General features: G+C 50.6%; 1 protein-coding gene across 2 annotated transcripts in view; it reads right to left on the bottom strand.

The window, feature by feature from the left end:
• Positions 1 to 20721, bottom strand: part of DLG5 (discs large MAGUK scaffold protein 5) — a 125159-nt gene extending 104438 nt beyond the window's left edge. For both annotated transcript variants that reach the window (XM_039240520.1, XM_039240521.1), the window contains exon 1: positions 20354 to 20721. In XM_039240520.1, coding sequence (XP_039096451.1) covers positions 20354 to 20657 — 304 coding nt within the window. In that variant the 5' untranslated portion in view covers positions 20658 to 20721. The remainder of the gene's footprint in view (positions 1 to 20353) is intronic.
• Between the last annotated feature and the right edge of the window lie 772 nt (positions 20722 to 21493).

Genomic DNA, 21493 nt, shown 5'->3' with positions numbered 1-21493 from the left:
TCTCTCTAACTAAAGAAACTTAAAAAAAATAAAATAAAATAAAATGAAATAAAATAAAATAAAATAAAATAAAATAAAACACACAAACACCCAAGTAAAGATATAATCTTACTAATCCTGTGCTCCACAAACTTCCATGGCTCCTCTGGCCTATTAAGTCAAAAAGTCTCAGCCTCGCATTGCAAGGAAGGAAATAAACATTTATTGAGCATGTGATTCTGTGCCAAGTTCTGGGCTACATACTTTATGTGTATTACACACTTAATAATTTCCTCTAAGGCTGGTCTGATTACTGCCTCTCACAGGGGAGGAAGTCAAGGCTCCGAAATACTAAGCATCTTGCCTGAGCCCAAGTGCTGAGAAGCATCAGAAGCAGACTCACAGGCCAGGCCCATGGCCTGGCTCCTGCCGCCTCCAGGAGGACCGTCCAATCACCACGGTGCCCACGATCACCCAGCATGCCTGGCTCCCTATGGACTCAATGCTCTTTCTTGCCCTGCCTGGAAAGCACCTACCCAACATCTGACAACTTCTACTCAGCCCTCAAAGCCCAGTTCTACAGTTACATCCTCCACGAGGCGGCCCTCAGCCCGACTCTCCCTTCCATCACACAAAATCAGTCCCTTGCTTGGCTACGCTTCATAGCACAGTCTCTAAGCACATTAGAGCACAACCTAGCAGTCCCCAAGCCGGCAGCGTTGTTGCCTGCTTCCTAACGTAGATCATTTATTTTGACACCAGCAAAACTCAGTGTGTCTGCTTGACTAAGTGAATCAATGATCTCCCTTCTAGATTTACAGACCAGGAAACAGAGGACAGTCAGAGGTGGACCTGACTTTTGCAGGGACAACTGGTAAACAGCCTGTCAAGGGTAACCTGCTGGAGATTACACATGGCAAAGCAGTTTATCCTCAGCTGGGGACCACTTGGGCAACCCCACAGGGGCTACCAACTCCAGTGTTCGGATGCAGCACATCTGCATGGGGACCCTGGGGTCAAAGGCAGCACCAGGGACTGCTGGGGGGCCACACTGCGGGGGACTGACCCCCTGCCTTCGCCACCAGCCCCCGGGGCTCTGCCCCTGGGCCTCTTGGCACGCTTGCTCATGGACACAAGAGGCAGCAATCCAAGGGCAGAAGCGTTTCCTCTCTGCCGACCAGGACGGAAAGACGTCAGTTCCTGGAGGGGCCTCAGCCAGCAGCACCCTGCTCCAACCGTTCAGCAGCCCCAGGTCCCCTAGGGGAAGAGGCGGAAAGAGGAGCTCTGCGTCCTGACCCACTTTTCCCGGGGCTCCCTTCCCAGATCTGGCCTGGCCCATGAGATCCTTCTCACTTGTGACATCAGTAAGAGAAACACTCACATACGTGTTCCTATAGACAGCATTTCAGCCCATCAAAACCACTCTGAGCCTCCACATTTACAGATCAGGAAAAGGGTGCCTGGAGGTAGGTCCTCGAACTGTGCTCTTCTGGCTCTGAGGCCTGGCCGTGCGCTGAGTGGAAGGGTCGCCTGTATGCTAAAATACACACATGTGGAGACCAGCCCACTCCCAGGTTCTGTTTCAAGAGGCCTGGGATGGGGCGCCTGGGTGGCTCAGTCGGTTAAACGTCCGACTTCGGCTCAGGTCATGATCTCGCAGTTTCTAGGTTCAAGCCCCGCGTTGGGCTCTGTGCTGACAGCTAGCTCAGAGCCTGGAGCCTGCTTCAAATTCTGTATCTCCCTCACTCTGGCCCTCCCCTGTTCACGCTCTCTCTCTCTCTCTCTCAGAAATAAATAAAACATTAAAAACTAAAAAAAAAAAAAAAAAAAAAAAAAAGGAGGCCTAGGGTAGGGCCCAGGAGTCTCATTTTTCAGGAGCTTCCCAGGTGATTCTAAATTTTTTTTTAATGTTTTTATTTATTTCCGAGAGAGAGAGACACACACACACAGCGTGAGCAGGGAAGGGTCAGAGAGAGAGGGAGACACAGAATCTGAAACAGGCTCTAGGCTCTGAGCTAGCTGTCAGCACAGAGCCTGATGCGGGGCTCGAACCCACGAACTGTGAGATCATGACCTGAGCCGAAGTCGGACACTTAACCAACTGAGCAACGCGGGTGCCCTTTCCCAGGTGATTCTAAAGAAGACAGCCAAAACCACACCCAGAGAACTTAGAAGTGACTCAGTCAATGCCATCAGCCTGCCAATGTGTATCAACAGCCCCCCAAAACACCCACACCCTTTGATCTAAAAGCACCACTTCCAGGAACTTATCCTGAAGAAATAAAATAAATAAATAAATAAAAATTTAAAAAAAAAGGCACAAATACCTATGCATAGGGATATTCACGAAAGCATGATTTATACCGAAAAATGGGAAATCTCTGAATCTCCAACAATACTGTGTACCCATTAAAGATGATTCCCTTCTCACTCCTAAAAACAAAACAAAACAAAAAAAACAATGTATAGAGGTTAATTCCAGCTAGTAAGATGACCTGCAAACTTATTTTCCTTTTGATTACCTACCTTTTCTAAATTCTTGACCATAAACAGAGCTAATTATATTTTTAACCTTACAAGTAACTTTTCTGTTTTAATTACCAGCATGAGACCTAAAATTTGAAGCCTCGCTCAGTCCGAACAAGAAGGACTGCAGGAAGCATCTATTCCAACCATGAACATGATAGAACTCTTTCTCTGCCATGCCTGAAGTTCTAGTTGAATACTTCCAGCAGCCAGGAGCTCATTCCCTTCCCTAAAGCAACACCTTCTGGCAATTAAAAAGTTATTCCTAAACAGGATTTTACCTTCCTGAAGCTAAAATCCCCAGTCTCTCTATACAGTGTGTAGTACCCAGCACTATACCATCGAAATATACATGGAACAGAGCTGTTTTTTAATGAACTGACTTACAGGATAACTGCCCATACTTTCCCACTATGACCAAGACGAGAGTGTGGGATTTTACGAGCACGGTTCACAATGCCAAGTTTAAAGCAAGCACTGTTCACCTCTTACTCCCCACAACTACCTAGGTGATTATTAAAACACCTGCATCCCTACTGAGTCCACTGTTCCATAAGCAGCCGCCCTGCCCGGTGGCCCAGTACTGGGATGGGTGACTCCTCACTGAGGCCAGCTTTGGGTGAACAATCTGCTGGAAGTTGCCAGCTGGGCCAAGACACACAGCCACTGCACCACCAGAAGCTGAGCGCTAGAGCGCAGCCGAGAGAGAGCAGGCAACAGGCCCTTCCCTCAAAGACAGCAGCCTACAGGAACAGCGATGTTCTTTCCTCCCTGCCTTGTTCCAGTTCCTCTTATTGCCATCTCCCTGCCCATTCTCCTCCTCCACATCCACAAGCAACTGTCTATTTGTGTTTATCTTGTGTTCTTGCAAAATGGGTATCATCCATATGATTAATGTATATAATAGCACGGCGTCATCCACCACTCTACTTCCTACTTTTTCACTGAGCGCTGTGCTCTAAGACCTATTCCGTTGCCACAAGTGTCTCATCAGTCATCTGCAACTACTGCGGACCCACCACTGCCCCCACCAACTCCCCCAAGGACGGACGCCACCCCACAGGGCACTGCAGTGAACCTAAGCCTGTCCCCTCGTGGAGCCGTGTGAGAAGCTGGGCCATCCCCACCCAGGAGGGGCACTGCAGGATCAGGGCTATGTGGGAGCCCTGCCGGAGGCTTCAGGATGGCCACATCAACAGGGGCAAGCCCCTGCACCCCCAACACTCTGCTGGGCATGGACAGTATCCAGCTTTCTAGTGGCTGCCAGCCTACGAGGTGGAAAGGGCCAGAGTTCACAGTGGATTCTTAAAAAACCTGCCAGAACCACATTGGCCAAGAGAATAGCAAGAAAGGCATTAGCTGCTACCATGAGCGTCAGCGGCACTGAATGGAAACAAATGCTCATTAATAAAAATCTCCACAGGGAGACCTCGCTGCCTTGAGCTGTCACAGACTGCTGGAGCACAAACGTCACGCACTGGCTTGCAAGATGCTGTGGATTCGCCCGCTCTGCTCGGCTGGCAGAGGCTCCGCCCAAGGAAGCCAGCTGTTCAGGGCTGGGCAGCAACACAGCCAGCTCTCAAGACACTCCGCTCTTTTATCTGGGGTCACACGGTCCTACTGCTGACATGATTACGCATGGCCCCTCCCACATGGGGCTCTCCATGTGATCTGACAGCACCTGAAGCAGTCTATACCTGTTCACTGAATCCTGGCAAGGTCAAATTGCTCTAAAGGTTGCCAAACACTTATGCTGATCTCTGTGCTAACTTCATCACAGATCAGGAACCAAGAGTTTACAGACCAGCCCTGATCTGTAGACCACACCCTAAGTGTGGGACAGTGCGGGGAAACAAACCAAACCAACCTGCCCTGGAAGTCAGTTTAAGGTGGCGCTTAAACCGCCACAGGACAGGGTCACTAATAACAACGTAAAGAACAACAGTCTATGCTTACATAGGGCTGTGTGCCAGGCACACCTCTAAACAATTTACAAACAGTAACTCCTTTACTCTTTACTGTACAAGGTACAATTACTATCCTCAGTTCACAGGTGAGAAAACTGAGGCACAGAGAGGGAAAGTGACTTGCCCAGGGTATGAGCCCAGTACTTGGCTCAGATACAGGCTCTTAACCATTCTTCTGAACTAACTCCCAAGGGGACATGGCCTCCCCAACCTGTTCCCTCCTTTGTCAGGTGGAATAAGCACCCCCCCCAACGGTTGCTAATGAGATGAGATGAGACAATAAATACTAAAATAATAGACAAAGTGTCCTGTGCAATAGGAACGTGGACCATCTGCACACACACAACCACCTATGTGCACACGTTCACACCAGCTCTGGGAAGGAGGCAGTGTCGCGGACCCCATCAGACAGACAAGGATAAGGCCTGGAGAGGCTATGTGAATGCGCCCGGGGGCACAGCTAGAGACCAGTGGTCACTCACTCCCCTCAACCACCTCATTCCTTAACCCTCCCTTTCTCCTCCCCAAAGAGCAGGCCAGCAGACGAGATGGCGATCCCCAGAGGGCTCACAGGCTGACTTCTAAACATCCTAGCCGTTAACTCTCAGACTTGGGACCTTAGGAAAAATCTGACTTTTCAATCCCTCTAACAAATCACAGAAAGCCAAACACATGTCTCTGGGGATTCTGCAAAGGCTGCTCGGCCTAGTCCCCCTCCCCCCCATCCTCCTCTGGCAGAACCCCCTCCCACCCCTGGCCATAGCTGCCCATCCTCTCTCTCCCGCCCCATGCTCACTGCCGTCTCGTAGAGAGGAGAGAACGACTGGAAGCAGCCTCCCGGGGCCCGGTTAGCCCGGCCTCATCTCCCCAGTGCCTGCCGAGTGCACACTCCAGGCAGAAGCCTGGGATTCCCGTCGAGACCCACCATTCACAGAACGGCTTCTCCTCCGGGTCTCTGGCCCTTGCCCTGCATCCCACCTTCGCCGGGCCCGCGTGCCTCCTTGCACACCCTCCCCAGCAGCCGTCCAGCCTGTTGGCCGTCTGCCTGCACCCAACTCATGGTACACCCCCCGTCCCTGAGGCAGCCTCACCTGCTCTGGGGGACGTGCACTGCTCCATGGCTGCCCCTTCCTTCATGCTGGCGCTTTCCAATGAGACAATAAACTCCTGGTGGGCAGGAAGCATCTTCTTCGTCCTTCTGAGGATCTTAGAGCTTTTTACAAACAAAAACCCATGCCATTTGCTTTAAACCACCAAAAGGAAGGCAGTAAGCCGGGCTTATTACTTTCTAGCATTGCTAAAAGCTCCATGACAGAGCAACTGAGAGGAAAAACCTTTGATGAACAACAGGATACATATTCCAGCTAAAGGGAGTGTTTGGTACGCGTCTATGGGGCCATTCGTGGGTGGTGCTATGGGTTTTCTCACCTCTTCACGCTCAGCACTTAGCAAAGCACTGACCAGGGACTTGTTGCCCGGATGATGGGAGGTGGGCAGATGGATGGACGGACCGACAGGTGAAATCTGGGTCTGAAGCTGGGCTCCACCCTAAAGCCAGGTAACCTCACACACAAAGACACTGTGGCCGCCTCCAGTGAGTTTTCACGAGAAGCCTTGAAATGAAGGGGGCTGACAGAAGAACGAGCTTATGTGAAATTCCACAACCCGCACAGAAAGTAAGGACACGTGCTCACTGCTTTGCTCCCTCCCGCTGGGCTCGTAAAATGGGAGAGAAAATAGGACAGGATTTGGTTTATATAGGTAGTCTGCCATTTTCTGTCAGAAATGAGTTGGGCGAATAGATGGGCATATATACATACATACTCGCACACACAGAGCCCCTAAATTCTAAGCTGCTTCAGGTTTTGCTGTGCTTTTTTTTTTTTTTCATAGAAAGACCCAGAACCAGTACATTTTAGTTTTTATCTACTTTCTTGCTTGTTCCTAGATCCAGCTCCCACCAAGGTTAGGCGTGGAGGTGGATCCCAACTCAGCATCCATGGGCCTATACCCTCTTATCTCTGTTCAAAACTTTCTCCTCTGGGGCAAGAGGTTCGATGGCATCATTCTCCTGCTTGAACTCTGTCCTGTGACGAAGCAATAAGAAGGTATGGCACTAGAGGGTTTTGCTGTGTCACAAAAAGAACAAGGCAAGGAGGTACCTCCTGCCAATACCAAACCCATTCTCTGACTCAGCACTAAATTTAGATGTCATGTCCTCTGTCTACATCCAGACAGTCCCCTCCCGTGTGACAGGTGCTGAATGAATGAGTGCTGTGACAAGAAGCGTCCAAGGCTCGGGACACAGACATCTCAGTGGGGACCTGCACCGGATGGGCCGGAGCACAGAACAGATGCAGTCTTTATAAAGAAGCTGACAAGGACTCCAAAGCCGGGCCAGCCTCCCAGCAGCTGGTGGCCTTGAGCAAATCCAGCGAGCCTCTCATGGCCCAGTCTGCCCATCTGTAGAACGTAAATACCAGACGCACAGACGCATAAAGGTTGTTCTGTATGGTCAGGAATGAGAGCTACAGCACAGCTCCATGAACTGAGGCGCCTGCTTCTTGCTCACCCTCACTGGAAAGGCTGGTGCCTTCAAAGCCAGCCCCAGATGAGGAAAAACCAGCTAAGGTTCCATGACTCCCCACCCAGCCTACGGCTGGCAGAGACGCCTGGAAGGAGCCCCCTCCCGCCCCCAGGAGGGCATCTGGGTCCTGTGTCTAGCTCTGCCAGTAGTGTTGATAAGATCCTGATGGAGCTCCTCATGTCTAAGGACTGCTGTTGCTCATTTACAAAACACGCTGTTTGGGCAAAGTGGTCTCTAAGACCCCTTCCAACTGTGACATTCAACAACCTTAAGCTGCTTAAGAAACACAAACAGGAAATGAAAGTTCTGGTCAGATAAAAAGAGGCTATCCTGAGTAAGAAAAGAGATTATCGGGAATATGGAAAAGGTCATTAAGGGGCTCCTGGGTGGCTCAGTCGGTTAAGCGTCCAACTCTTGATTTTGGCTCAGGTCATGATCTCACAGTTTGTGACATCGAGCTTGCATTGGGCTCTGTGCTGACAGTGAGGATTCTGCTTGGGCTTCTCTCTCTCTCTCCCCGTCTCTCTCTCTTTCTCTCTCCCCCTCTCTCTCTCTTTCTCTCTCCCCCTCTCTCTCTTCCCCTCTCTAGCTGGTGCTCGCTCTCGTGCTCTCCCTCTCTCAAAATAGATAAGCATTTAAAAAAGAAAGAAAGAAAAGGTCATTATAATTGTTTAAAGCCTGACTTCTTACATCACAATATAAAAATAAAGTTTCCTTCCATTTGTTCTCACATCACTCCCTATTAGCTGCACAGCTTTTCACATGTGGACAGCAGCCTCACCGTGGTCACAGTGATGTCTCAGAAGATTCACCTGGGGATCCCAGGCCATCGTAGGGAGTCAGACAGGTACCACCCAGACAGGCGACCTGAGAGTGACTCAGAAAGAGGCCTGAGAGACACGTCACACCTAGGAAAACACTGCGGGCAGAGAGAACACACACTGGCTGGGGATGGCCACCGAGGCAGCAGCCCGGCGCCATGGGTGATTACCTGATGCTGCTTCCCACACAGCAGCCGCAGGGACTGCACCTGCAGGCTGTGCATCAGCAGGGCTCATTTACGCAGGCAGCGATGCCTCATGGTCCCCTTGTGCAACGTAGGGGATGCCAGCTAGTGACAATATAAACAAAAAATATATAAAATATATTAAAAATATATAAAATATTTAAAAAAAGAATTTTTCAAAAAAGGCAATCACTTCCCACTATGAGGGACCCCAAAAGATGGGGTTTCGCTGTGCTCCTAACCACAGTACTGTCTTGGAGAGCAGAGAGCATTTGTTTGTTTCTTTGTATCAGCCACATTGTGGTCATTTGCCATTTTTGAGAGCCCGGTTCACCCCAAAAGGAAACCTACAAAGGTAAACAGATGCAGCAGGCAAAGACAAGAGTATCTCGTGGAAACACAGATATCACTGAAGGCAACTTCTGGGTCCAGCTGTGACTCGCCAGCCCAGCTCTGCTCAAGCAAAGGAAGGTGAGGCCTGAGCATGGCTCTTCTCTGCACGGGGAGCATCTTGAAACTAAAGCATCCAAACAAATGGTTTTCTTTCTTTTTTTTTTTTTTTAATGTTTATTTAATTTTGAGATAGAGAGACAGAGCAGGAGTGGGAGAGGAGCAGAGAGAGAGGGAGACACAGAATCCGAAGCAGGCTCCAGGCTCTGAGCTGTCAGCACAGAGCCCGACGCGGGGCTCGAACCCACAAACCGTGAAATCATGGCCTGAACTGAAGTCTCCCACTTAACCAACTGAGCCACCCAGGTGCCCCCAAACAAGTGGTTTTCAAGCTCCGTGAACCCCGCAGAACGCCATGGACCTCTGCAGAGGGACCTCAGGGAGGCCACAAGGAAAACAGGCAGGCTCTAGGCCTCCACATCCACTCACCACAGCACCTTTTTGCCAGCTTTACACACCTGGCTTTCACGTCCAAGTCCACTCAACGAAAAGAACCCTACAGCTTAAAAACAAAATTTAAGGGGCGCCTGGGTGGCTCCATCCGTCAAGCAACCGATTCTTGGTTTGGGCTCAGGTCATGATCTCACAGTTCCTGAGGTCGAGCCCTACATTGGGTTCTGTGCTGATGGTGTGGAGCCTGCTTCATATTCTCTATTTCCCTCTCTCTGCCCCTCCCCTGCCCGTTCTCGCACTCTCTCTCAAAATAAATAAATAAAATTTTTTAAAAAATTTCAGTCATAACATTTACACTTCGTATGTTTTCACCTAATTGTGTGTAACAGCCCCATGAGGAAACTGAGGCTAAGGAGCTGTATGGTTGGACTCCACAGCCCATTCTTTAGTAATCACCCTGTGCTTGGCCATCATCTATGTGGACTCTCCGGGAAGAGACCCAGAACAGTCCACACCATGGCTGGATGGCACTGACAAGCTCTTCCCTAAGCAAGAGACCAGAGTAAGGGGAGCTGCCAGGGATTACAGAAGAGACTCAGACTAAATGCAACGTGTGAACCTTATTAAAATCCTGATTTGAACAAGCCATCCGTAAAAGCCATGTCTCCTTTCTTTTAATGTTTGTTTATTTGAGAGAGAGTGAGAGCGAAAGAGCATGAGTGGGGGAGGGGTAGAGAGAGAGAGGGAGAGAGAGAATCCCAAGCAGGCTCTGCACTGTCAGAGCAGAGCCCAACCCGGGGCTCAATCCCACGAACCGTGAGATTATGACCTCAGCCAAAACCAAGGATGGGATGCTCAATTAACTAAGCCACCCAGGCGCCCCAAAAAAAGACATTTCTGAGACCAGGAAAACAGAGTAAGTGAGTAGGAGATGACACTAAATTATCATGAATATTGTTGGTTGTAAAAATGGTCTTCTGGTTATGTTTCTTTAAAAGGCCTTATTATCTCTTAGAGCATTTATGGGGAAGTGGTACAGTCTGGGGCTTGTTTTACATTACTGCAGAAAAGCAAAAGTTGTTGGGAGAGTGCAGTGTTCATTATATTAAATGTTCGGACCTGTGTGTGTTTGAAAGATGTGTAATACAGGGGCGCCTGGGTGGTTCAGTCAGTTAAGCGTCCGACTTAAGCTCAGGTCATGATCTCATGGTCAATGAGTTCAAGCCCTGCATCAGGCTCTGTGCTAACAGCTCAGAACCTGGAGCCTGCTTTGGATTCTGTGTCTCCTTCTCTCTGTGTCCCTCCCTGCTCACACTCTGTTTGTCTGTCTCTCTCTCCCACTCTCTCTCTTTCTCGCTCTTAAAAATAAACATTAAAATTTTTTTAATTAAAAAAAAGAAAGATAAAAAAAAAGAAAGATGTGTAACATAAAGTTTAAGAGGAAAGGAGGGAGGGGGGCAGTTCCCTCCTTAAGTCAAACTCAGTTCTACTTCCCAGTATCTTTAACCTGTCAGACCGTGTTGAGCTCTCTGGGGTCCAGAAGAATCAAGTCTCATCACTGCCCTGTGTCCATGTGAAAACAGGCATCCTGGGGTGCCTGGGTGGCTCAGTCGGTTGAGTGTCCGGCTTTGGCTCAGGTCATGGTTTCATGGTTGGTGAGTTTGAGCCCTGCGTCGGGCTCTGTGCTGACAGCTCAGAGCCTGGAGCCTGCTTCAGATTCTGTGTCTGCCCCTCCCTTGCTCACGCTCTGTCTCTCTCTGTCTCAAAAATAAATAAACTATAAAAAATTTAAAAATTTAAATTAAAAAAAAAAAAAGCAGGCATCCAACCCCCTGTAAGTCTCCTTTCCTCCAAAATAAGTTACCTCACCAAAACCCTGGGAGAATACTATTAGCCTTTTTACAGGTAAGGAGAAAGAAGACCCAGAGAGGGTAAGCAATTTGCTCAGGTCCCACAGCCTTAAGATGGAAGAGCCAGGATTTAAATCCCAGTCTGTGGGGGGCCCCAAGACTGGTTCCTGATACCCAGCAGTCTCTAGTCTTATGGCCTCCCTCCCTGGCTTCAAACCTACCACTGATGCCTTAGCCACCTGGTTCATTCCTCTGTGTCAACAGTCTTCCCAGAAATGACGAAGCACTCTCAGGGCGGAGACTACCTTCCTGTTTCCCAGGAAGCACCAACAGTTAGCCAGTCCCAGACGTGCAGGTGTCACACCACCAGGACAGATCACACATCTTCCCAAGGCGCCCCCGGAAACCTTGACTAGGTAGACCAAAGCCCAGACCTACTCACTCAGACCCAAAGAAGACCACAAGACAGGCTCCTGGCCAGCCCAGTCAGTGGGATGTGTGACTCTTGATCTTGGGGTCGTGAATTCAAGCCCCATGTTGTGTGTGGAGCCTACTTAAAAAAATAAAATAAAATAAAAATATTTAAAGTAAAACAGACCTAAAGAAGACCACGAGACGGGGTGCCCGGCTGGCTCAGTTGATGGAGCATGCAACTCTTGATCTCAAGGTTGTGAGTTCAAGCCCCATATTGGGCAAAGAACTTACTTTAAAAAAAAAAAAAGAGGAGGAGGAAGATGACAATGACCACAAGAGGTTTAACCATCTAAAACAACAGCCATCGTGAAATCAGACTTTGTTCTTATCGAGCCGCACTGGGGAAATGGAGGCCCAGAGAGGTCAGGGTTCACACAACTTCAACATCTTCTGGTCCCAGAAGCTACGGCCTATCTAAGTTATCCACACATCCAAGACATCTGGCCCCAGAACTCCCTGTGCCTATGTCAGCTGGTGCTGGAGTTTAGAAGGTGGGGAAGTTCAAGGTCTGGCACTCCAAGAGAGAGAGAACGGGGAGAAAGTTTGTAAAAAAGATGGCGTACACTGATGTTTCGGCTCCATGCGCTAATGCTAAATTTTCCGGTAAGTACGCTTCTCAGAATCTGATGTCGCAAGATGCTCAATGAAAAAAGATGTTGTGGTCAAATCCGTTTGGGAAACACTGCATGGTGAACCCACTCCAGTGAAATCTCAAAGCATACTGGCCTGTTAGGGCTCTCAAGAGGCTCCCAGTAAAGGAGCCCCGATGACCTGCTCAAACCAGCACTGCTCAAAGGCTTTGACCACAGAACCCTCTCGTCAAGTAACACGACTCACATCCCACCAGGCCAGCGCTAAGAAGACGCTTCCTTGGGAAATGCTGACCTAGGCCTTTTGAAAGAAAATCTTGCTAGCCATTACCCTGGATCTGAGACTGAGAAACCAAACCAACCCCGAACGGGGTAAGGAGAAAGTGTGCACAAAGCAGAAATAACAAACATACTTCAAGGCCTTTGGGGATGGAGATATTAGTACTGGAAACGAGATGGAGACGTGTGAACAACCCTCAGCTGCCAGATGTGAATGTTGCTGGGACTGTAGTTAACTTCTGGCCGCAAAAGTCAGACAGAACTACTGAAACTGAAGTCTTTCTTTAAAGTCCAAAGAAACTGTCCTGAACTTTCCAAAATAGTCTGCAGGCAAAAACCCACAAGTTTTAAAAGAAAAAAGGAAAGAAAATGTTGGAACTTGGACTCTTGAGTCAAGATGCTTGGACCGTATGGATTTCGTAACTAAAATTCAAAGCAAACAGGATGGTTCCTCAAAAAAAAAAAATCAAACGTAGAATTACCAGGATATCCCAAAAGAACTGAAAGCAGGGCCCCGAAGATGTGTTTGTACACCAACTTTGGTGGCAGCTTTATTCACAAAAGCCAAAGGATGAAAGCAACTCAAGTGTCCACTGACAGATGCATGGATAATAAAACGTGGTCTATCCATGCAATGGAATATTATTCAGTCACACAAAGGAAGGAAATTGTGACATCTGCTACAACATGGATGAATCTTGAAAATGGTATGCTCGGTGAAATAAGCCAATGGCAAAGGGATAACTATTATATGGTTCCACTTATATGATGTACTAGAACAATCAAGTTCATAGAGACAGAAAGTAGCATGAAGGTTACCACAGGTGGGGAGAGGAGAAAACGGAGTTGTTTAATGAGTACAGAGTTTCAGTTTTGCTAGATGGAAAAGTTCTGGAGCTCTCTTAAGCAACTATGTGAGTATTTCTTTTTTAAGTTTTTATTTATTTTAAGAGAGAGGGAGAGATACAGGAGGAGCAGAGAGAAAAGGAGAGAAAGAATCCCAAGTGCAGAGCCTAATGCAGGGCTTGAACTCACAAACCATGAGATCATTACCTGAGCTGAAATCAAGAGTCAAGAGACTTAACCGACTGAGCTACCCAGGCATCCCCAACTATGTGAATATACTTAACACTACTGAACCACACACTTCAAAGTGGTTAAGATGAGGGGTGCCTGGGTGGCTCAATAGGTTGAGCGTCTGGCTTTGGCTCAGGTCATGGTTTCATGGTTGGTGAGTCTGAGACCTGCGTCTGGCTCTGTGCTGACAGCTCAGAGCCTGGAGCCTGCTTTGGATTCTGTGTCTCCCTCTCTCTCTGCCCCTCCCCTACTCATGCTCTGTCTCCCTCTGTCTCAAAAATAAATAAACATTAAAAAAAAAAAAAAAAACACCACAACCATTTAAAAAAAAAAAAAAAGAAAAAAAGTTCAGGAGATAGTAGTAAAAGCTATCTATTCACAACAATTTGAATGTACTTAATACCACCTAGCTGTACACTTAAATTGATTAAAATAGAGGCACGTGGGTGGCTCAGTCAGTTAAGCATCTAACCCTTGGTTTCAGCTCGGGTCATGATCTCAGGGTTAGCGAGTTTGACCCCATATCGGGCTCTGTGCTGACAGTGCAGAACCTGTTTGGGATTCTCACTCTCTCCCTTGCTCTCTCCGCCTCTTCCATTCTCTCTTTCTCTCAAAATAATAAACTTTAAAAAAATTAATGGTTAAAATAATAAATTTCATGTTATATATTTTGCCACAATAAAAACACAGAAAATGGTTCAAATGGTAAATTTTATTTATCAAAATAAAAAAAAAACCAAAGCAAATGGGTTATGTGTGAAATGAACATCAAGGTCAACAGTCACCTCTCAATTATCCACCGAGGGTTTAGAGTTGGACGGCCAACATGGGATACTCCAAACACCTGCTTAGTTTATTTAATTTTAGTTTTTATTGTATTATATTAGATCCTACAATCTTGGGATCATGACCTGAGCCAAAATCAAGAGTCCGAAGCTTAACTGACTGAGCCACCCAGGTGTCCCTCTCTGTTTAGTTTAAATGTTTCTATAGCACTTTCATGGAACTCTATCTCAAAAATTTCCAGAGAGACACACAATATGGATACACAACCTGGTCCAGGTAAAAGGTGAAAAGATGCAATACCCATCATCCTCCCCACCCGCCACCCAATCCTTTTTGAAATTCTCTGCTAAACACGCCCTACATCCCTCTGCACAGACTGATAAGCAGCTCAGCCCTCTTGCTCTAGGCCCAATATTTCTGTGGCTCACACCTTCCCAAGGTTACAGAAATTACTGAAGAGCCCCCTTGTACCGGTCTGCAGAATATATAAGTGGCTGGAACAAGGTAGGGGGTGAAAAAATAAAGAAACCTAGGACAAAATACTTGCCCTACTCTGCTTACCTTTTCAGGAAATAGCCAGATTATCAAAAAATCACTCAACCATAACACGAAATCAGAAAAGAGTACCCATGGTACAGACCTAAAAGAAGCCTCAGAATCTAGTCCAACCTCAAGCTTCCTTAGACCTAATGCCACCTTGGCAGGGCTGAGAATCCCACTGGACTAGTTTGACTGTTGTACTGAAAAAACCCCAAGCACCAGGTGGCTAAGAAGCTCATCCAAGGTCAAGATATGCACAGTTAGAAGCAGATCCCTGTCCAGATCTCTTTCGAGGACACTAAGCTGATATTCAAATTCTGAGTGTGAAGAGGAAAGGTCTTTCCAATCCCCCACAGCCAATGTGGGCACTCCACATGGCTCCTGGCAGCCAGCCCCGCCGTGCTGCTACCTGATGGGTAACCTTGGGAACTTCAGACATCAATGTCACACCACCTGCTTCCATCACAGACATACCGTGGGTGGTGACATCCGTGTGTGCATCTGGGACTCACTCTAGTCTTCCTACACTCCCACAACCTTCTGTCACTGTGAAGTCACCACCTAGGAACGTATTTCTGGAGAGGATCTGGATTTACACAAGACACACCACTCTTTCTACACACAGCAGACTACTCATCCATTCAACAGAAATTTACTGAACACCTATCCTGGGCGAGGCTCTATTCCAGGCATCAGGAATACAACAGTGAATTCAGAGAGATTACATTCTACTCCTGACGACCCACAGCCACAGTAAAAGCAGCTGTACCATCTGTCTAGCAGAGTTTACAGGAGCTCTCACATAACCCTCAGAAAACTCAGGAGAATGCCAGGTTTCTGGTTCAAGGGCTGGTTCCAGGCTATATTGCTCACCACAGTAACAAAATGACTTCTTACCACTGATTGTCAAATGGCATAGTGAATTAGTTATTGTTTTAACTATTCTGTAGAGTAGGAGATAAGCTTAAGTGCTTCGCTCAGAGTCTAAAACTTAGTAAAAGATGACCACCTTGCCCCACCACCCCACTCTGGTGATGACCTCATCTGTAAGTTGTATTGTCACGCAGAGATGGCACCACCTACAGTGGATGTTCATCGGCTGGTTTAGCTACACCAACACCCTCTCTTTGGAGAACCACTGCCCCCAGTCTGAAGAACCATGATACTGTATAGGCTGCCAGTCACAGCATCCCATCATCTTACTCTATTCATCGGGCCAACTGCCGAGCCAATCTTAGTCCTCTAGGCCTGGCCACAGTGGGTGGGCCTGACATAGACAGAGACCCTGGTCATGCCAAGCAGACCCCTTCCATGAGATTTTCTGCCAGGGCTGATAGGACTGAGCTCCCTTTGGTCTCTGGCCAGGGGCCATGCAGATGAAACCCCTGGGGTCCTGAGACCAGGCTCCAGGCCCATAGGAAAAGCCCACAGCATTCAGGGATCAGTCACCCCAAGGCTGGCTTCTCCCATCTATCCCAAGCTTCTGAAATATTATATAGTAAATTCCTCTTTTCTGCTTACTATGCTTTGAGCTAAGTTTCCATCACTTGCAATAAAGGTACCCTGAACTAATACACACAGAGGGATAATTAAAATCTGCCCTTCTCTTAGACACCTCTTCACAACCACTGCCTTCAATTTCCTCCACGACTTCCTCTGAAATAACACAGTTAAAAGAACTGAAAGAAAACCTACAATGGTTGGAACTTTTACTTATGTCCCTGTCCCTGCTGACCCTCCAAGCTGGAGGAGAGGAAGATGATGTAGCTGGGACCTGAAGAGAGTAGAGTCAGAACAAAAGGCCAAGGCAATCTCTAATGAATAATAAATAATCCACACCTGACAACTGGCAGCCAACTGCTCTTGTCCTGCTGGAAAAACCTCGCAGGTTAGTCCTTTAAAAAAATAAAAAAAATCCTCCAGCTTCAACTTCTAACAAGTGCTCAGTGTCTAAATTCCTCGTGCCATCCAAACTCACTCAGCCCGGCCATCACGGTCCCCTTTCCACCCAGAGCCTATGCTCACCTCTGCTCAGGCCAGTCTCATTTCCACAACCTAAACCAGAACGTCCTCCCCATTTGCCTCTGCACATTCACATGGCCTCTCTGGTACCCAGCTCGAGCCCCAGTCCCTCTTCGAAGCCCTTCCTCCAGCAGCCACTGCTGTCTCCAGTCTCTTGCCTCTGGTGAAGCCAAGCTGGCAGCTCGCTAGGATGCTGAAGAGGAGGCACACAGAGGGGACGAGAATGAAACTTCCATCTCTGAGCACACAGGAGCAGCCACCAAGTTCTGCCACTTCTGTCTCCTAAGAGAGGCCCGGGGTGACATGGTTTGAGGAGATCGTCACGCTTAGGTGGTAATTAGAGCCACCAGACGTGGATGAGAGTATTTGGGGAGAGTGTGCGCTATACAGTGTTTCAGAAGGAGGAAAAAGCCTGCATGTTTCTGTATCACTCAATTGATCTATCTCATAATGTCACTCTCCTGAGTGACCCATTCCCCCAACTAGGTGGCAAGCTGTGGGCTGGAATTACATCCTACCCGTCCCTGTCTCCATCTGCAGTGTAGCCCCACCTGGGCCAAGGACAGGACCAGGCACTCCAGTCCTCCCCAGTTACATTCCGCCCTCCCAGTGGCTGAGGCAGGCAGTCTAGACCCTTAGCCCCATCTCACAGCCCTTATCTGTACACACTGAGGCTCGCAGCCAGGAAAGGACCCTCACTCCAGGGACAGGCAGTCAAGGATCTTCAAATGAAAAAACCCAGATGTCAGTAACTGAATCAAAGAGAAACAAATGACAAAGAGCCGAGCAGGTTCTGAACGACCAAACAACATCCTGGTACACCTGCAGAAAAAAAATTATACACCTGAGCCACTCAAAGCAGAACAAGAGTCCTCCCCTCTGACTACCGCCACCAGCAGGGGCAAAGGTGAGCACTTCCTCCTCGCGGATGCAGGGACAAGGAAAGGCTTCCTAACTCCAGAGATTCTGAATGCAGGAACTGGCCTGAAATTGTAGGGAGGGGGCCCAATCACGTGACAGGAGAAACACCCCAACACGGAATCAGGAGCACCAGGCTTAGTCTCGACTCGGGCTTCTTTCTGTCCTGCAATTTCGGGCCTGTCCTCACACCAGACAGACGTGAGTGCGGAACCCAGTGCAATGCAAACAAGGCACCCCCTCCCCCCCCCATCTCGTGGGGTTGCTACAGAATTAAGTGAGACATGAAAGTATGTGGTAAGAGTCAAAATGCTGGGAGCAATGTATCAGCAGTCACGGAATAGGAATGCCCCTGCCCCCGAAATGAAACGACACGGTATGTTTGTTAGTCATCTTCACACCCCAGGCCTGAGCAAGGTGGGTTATAAATGTCTGGGGCTCTGAGCACGAGCTCATCGTTTGCTCACCTACCTGCCCAGTACCTCCAGTCCCATGGGGGGGGCTGCTGGCCATCAGTTTGCCTGCGGCAGAGCAGAATCCCAGTGCACGGGCGTCAGCCAGGGGATGGGCATTCTGGACCAGGGGCCCGTGAAGGGTGTGGAAACCTCCAAGAAAGGCCCTGACTGGGTGATGGCAGCACCTGCAGCGTGGACATGACAAACTGGCTGCCCCTCGATGCTGTGGGTCCCGGGAAGGTAGCTGGTTTGTTGCTCAGGCCTCCACAAGGGCCTTGCACAGAGGCCAACTACAGACGGAGCCACAGCCCCGCGTGCCTATAGAAAGGTGCCCCCAGCCCTGTACCGAGCTTTGCCCCATCAGAAAAGCTCATTGGCTAAAAGACCAAAAAAGTTGGGAAACCAGTGCACAATAACTCATCCTTTACACAGGTCCCAACGCCACTGTTTCTTTGCACACCACTTCAACCCTCCCCAGAAGCTCTCTTGCCTTACCAGATGCCGCCCTAATTTCTCCCTAAAGCGTTAACTCAAATGAACATAACTTCCCCCTGACAACTGTTTTTCTGAGGCCGGCATGACCCTCTGCAAAGCCACGGAATTCTGCTTTGCGCTAAGACTAGGGTCTTAAATCACTGCGCTCAGGAGGAAAATCCAAACCATATTCTATCCCTTCCTCAGAGGTCAGGACCAGCTCCTACAACCTCGGGCCAAGGGAGGCCCCCACCTTCTCCGCCAGGCACGGAGAAGGGGGGAACTAATTAATGGCAATCCGTCCAACTATTCCAGAGATTAAAGCTAGCGCCGATTCAAACACATCCCTGGGGGGACGTGGGTCTGCACTCCCACTTCTGCACTTCCTTGACAAACTTTCTCCTTCACAAATAGAAAGATAAAAGCAATTAAGACGGAAAACAATTACCCCAGTGAGAGTTCCCTGTCTCTTTATCCTCATGGGCACATCTGATAGCCCTCCTTAGCATCCTCCGAAGCACCATCCCAGGAGAAGACTGGGTTTGCCCAGTGACTCAAATATGACCATAACGGGGGACAGAACGCAGGTCTGAGGGACGTGAATGCTAGAGTCAGAAATCCCAAAGTGTAGACAGAAGACCACCAATGAAATGATGTACTGTGTGACCAGAAGTTTATTCGCTGTATATCAGTTCCCTCCACTAGAAGATGTGAGGTTGAGACGGTCAATATACACTGCAGCTCTTCCCAGGAACAGCTTATAAAATCACCCCCTTAATAAGGGAGGCTTTTAACAGCCAAATAAATGGGTCTCATCAGCCTCTAGCCTACAGTTACTCAGAGCTGTGTGTCAGCCCTCTCCATTCATTCCTAAAACAAGGACAAGATATAGAAAGAGTGGCATTTGCCACTTCCAGACTCTAAACGTGTTAAACAAAACAACAGGTCATAATTGAAAACTCCTGGTGCCCGATACTATGAGCATTTTAACCACTCCAAGCCAGAGTTTTCTCTCCAGTGAATAATAGCTCACAGAATGGGAACGATAAATGTAATAAGGCAGAGTGCCTGCCACAACAGTAGGTGCCTAATAAATGCAGGTTCCCTTCCTTCCTCAGTGCTGTGCCTTCTTCCTTGAGCTTCCGTTTAAAAGGCTGGCTTTCCACATTCCCCAACCAGGCCAGGCCTACCACTAATCACAAACACCCAGTAGTACTCCCGCACCCGCACACGCACACGCACGCACAGGAATACTCACAAATTCATCACACAAGGGCACCAGCCGCCAGCCTTCCCTCCTCAGGCAGCTCAGCACCGCCAGGGAGGGATCTGAGCCCCAGCAGCCACTACTAGGATTTTCCCATGGTGCAATGCAACTTCCCCAACTTTTCCAGGCCCACAGTTTCCAAAGAAACCTAGCAGGCATTGTGCATAATCAAGCACAAGTCTGGACGAGCAAACAGACTGAGCTCTGGGCAAAGGGAGCGGAGAGAGCCAGAAAGTGAAAAGGCACCAATGATCATCAAACGGGGTGGCAGGGACCGAAATTCAGGAGGACCAGTCCTGGCCCAGGTTCCATTCTTCTGGCCCAGGTGCCACTGATTAAAGGCTAGCAGAGACCCCACAATGACTGGTGGATGATGAAGAGCCTTAGAAGGGGGACTGCCAGACATCCCTCCGAGGTCGCCCCGCGGCTGGACCTGCTGATCCCAGGGGCACCCCGATGCCGTGGTACTCGGAGGAGAGTCAAGGCCCGCAGTACCGGGCATTGTTCACAGCGACAGGCAGGACTGAGGGAGGTGGTGCGAAGTAGGGGACCACGCAGGGTCCCCTCCCCAGACCCGCCAAGCGAGGGAAGGCTCCACCCGCGGCCGGCGCCAGGTGGATGAGTGGCCCTCGCGAGTTCCCCTGACTCAGAGCTGCAAAGAGAGATGGTGGGAAGGGGTCCGAGAGGCCGGGCCGGGGGTGTCTGCCACTCACCGGCGCCCTCGGAGGGCTGGGGCGGCCCGACGACGCCGTTCAGGTAGAGAATGGGCAGCAGGTGAGGCTGCGTCTTCTCCAGCGCCGCCCGCAGGTCCTGGAAGTGGTCCCGCTCCTTGGCCAGCAGCAGCTTGAGCAGCAGCTCCGCCTTGGCGCCTCCCGCCTCCTCGTCCAGCTGCCGCCGCTCGCCGGGGCTCAGCGCTCCCGCGGCCTCGAGCAGCCCGAGCACGGCCTCCACCTCGGTCATGGCCTGGGCCAGGCTCTGCTGACACTGGGCGAGCAGCTCCCGGCGCTGGGGCTCCATGGTGGCTGGCCGCCCCGCCCCGCCCCGCGGACGGCTCCGGCTCCCCGAGGCCGGCGGGCCGGCAGGCGGGCGGCGGCGGCGGCGAGTGGCCTCGGGCGGCGGGCGCTCGGCTGCAGCCCTAGCGCGCCCGGGGCCGCGGGGGCGCGGGGGCCATGGGCCGGGGCCCGGGGGGGTGGGGGGGCGGCTGGGGGCCCGGGCGGCGAGCGGCGCTCAGCAGCGGCCGCCTCCCGGGCTCAGGAGCGCAGCCATGTTGGCTGCGGCGGCGGCAGGACTGGAAGAGGAGGAGGAGGAGGAGACGGAGGAGGAGAAGGAGGAGGCGGAGGAGGGGACGGCGGCCGGGGCGCGCCCCGAGGCCGGGCTCCAGCCGGGCATGCTCCCCCGCCCCCTCCGCGCGCGCCGCCCGCCGCTCCCTCCCCGGCCCCGCGAGAGATCGCGCCCCGGCTCCCGGGGCCCCGCGCCGCCCCCCAAACTAGACCACAACTCCGCGGGCAAAGTCGCTGGCGCCGCGCTCGCCGGGCCCCCGACGGCTCGGGCCCGGCTCGGCGGCCGCCCCGGCCCGGCTCACCGGGGCCCCGCAGCCGCCGCCCGCTCCGCCAAGGCCCCAGCCCCGCCGCCGCCGCCGCCGCCGCCGCCGCCCGTCCCTCCGCCCTCTCCCCTCCCCCGCGGTCCCTCCGAGCGCCCGGGCGGCCGGCCCCGAGGGGATGGCGAAGGGGAGGGGTCCCCGCCTCCCCGCCCCTGGCCCGCCCGGGAGGCGGGGACGCCGCGCTCGCCCGCTTGCTCTCCGCGGCCCCGAGGCCCGGACGCAGCCGGGGTTGGGGACTCCGAGTTAGAGAACC

Source organism: Hyaena hyaena, unplaced genomic scaffold (genome assembly GCF_003009895.1).
Source record: "Hyaena hyaena isolate Hyena2069 unplaced genomic scaffold, ASM300989v1 scaffold_176, whole genome shotgun sequence".
Classification (NCBI taxonomy): domain Eukaryota; kingdom Metazoa; phylum Chordata; class Mammalia; order Carnivora; family Hyaenidae; genus Hyaena; species Hyaena hyaena.
The sequence above is the reverse complement of the archived record's forward strand: the minus strand, read 5'-3'. Positions and strand labels throughout refer to the sequence as shown.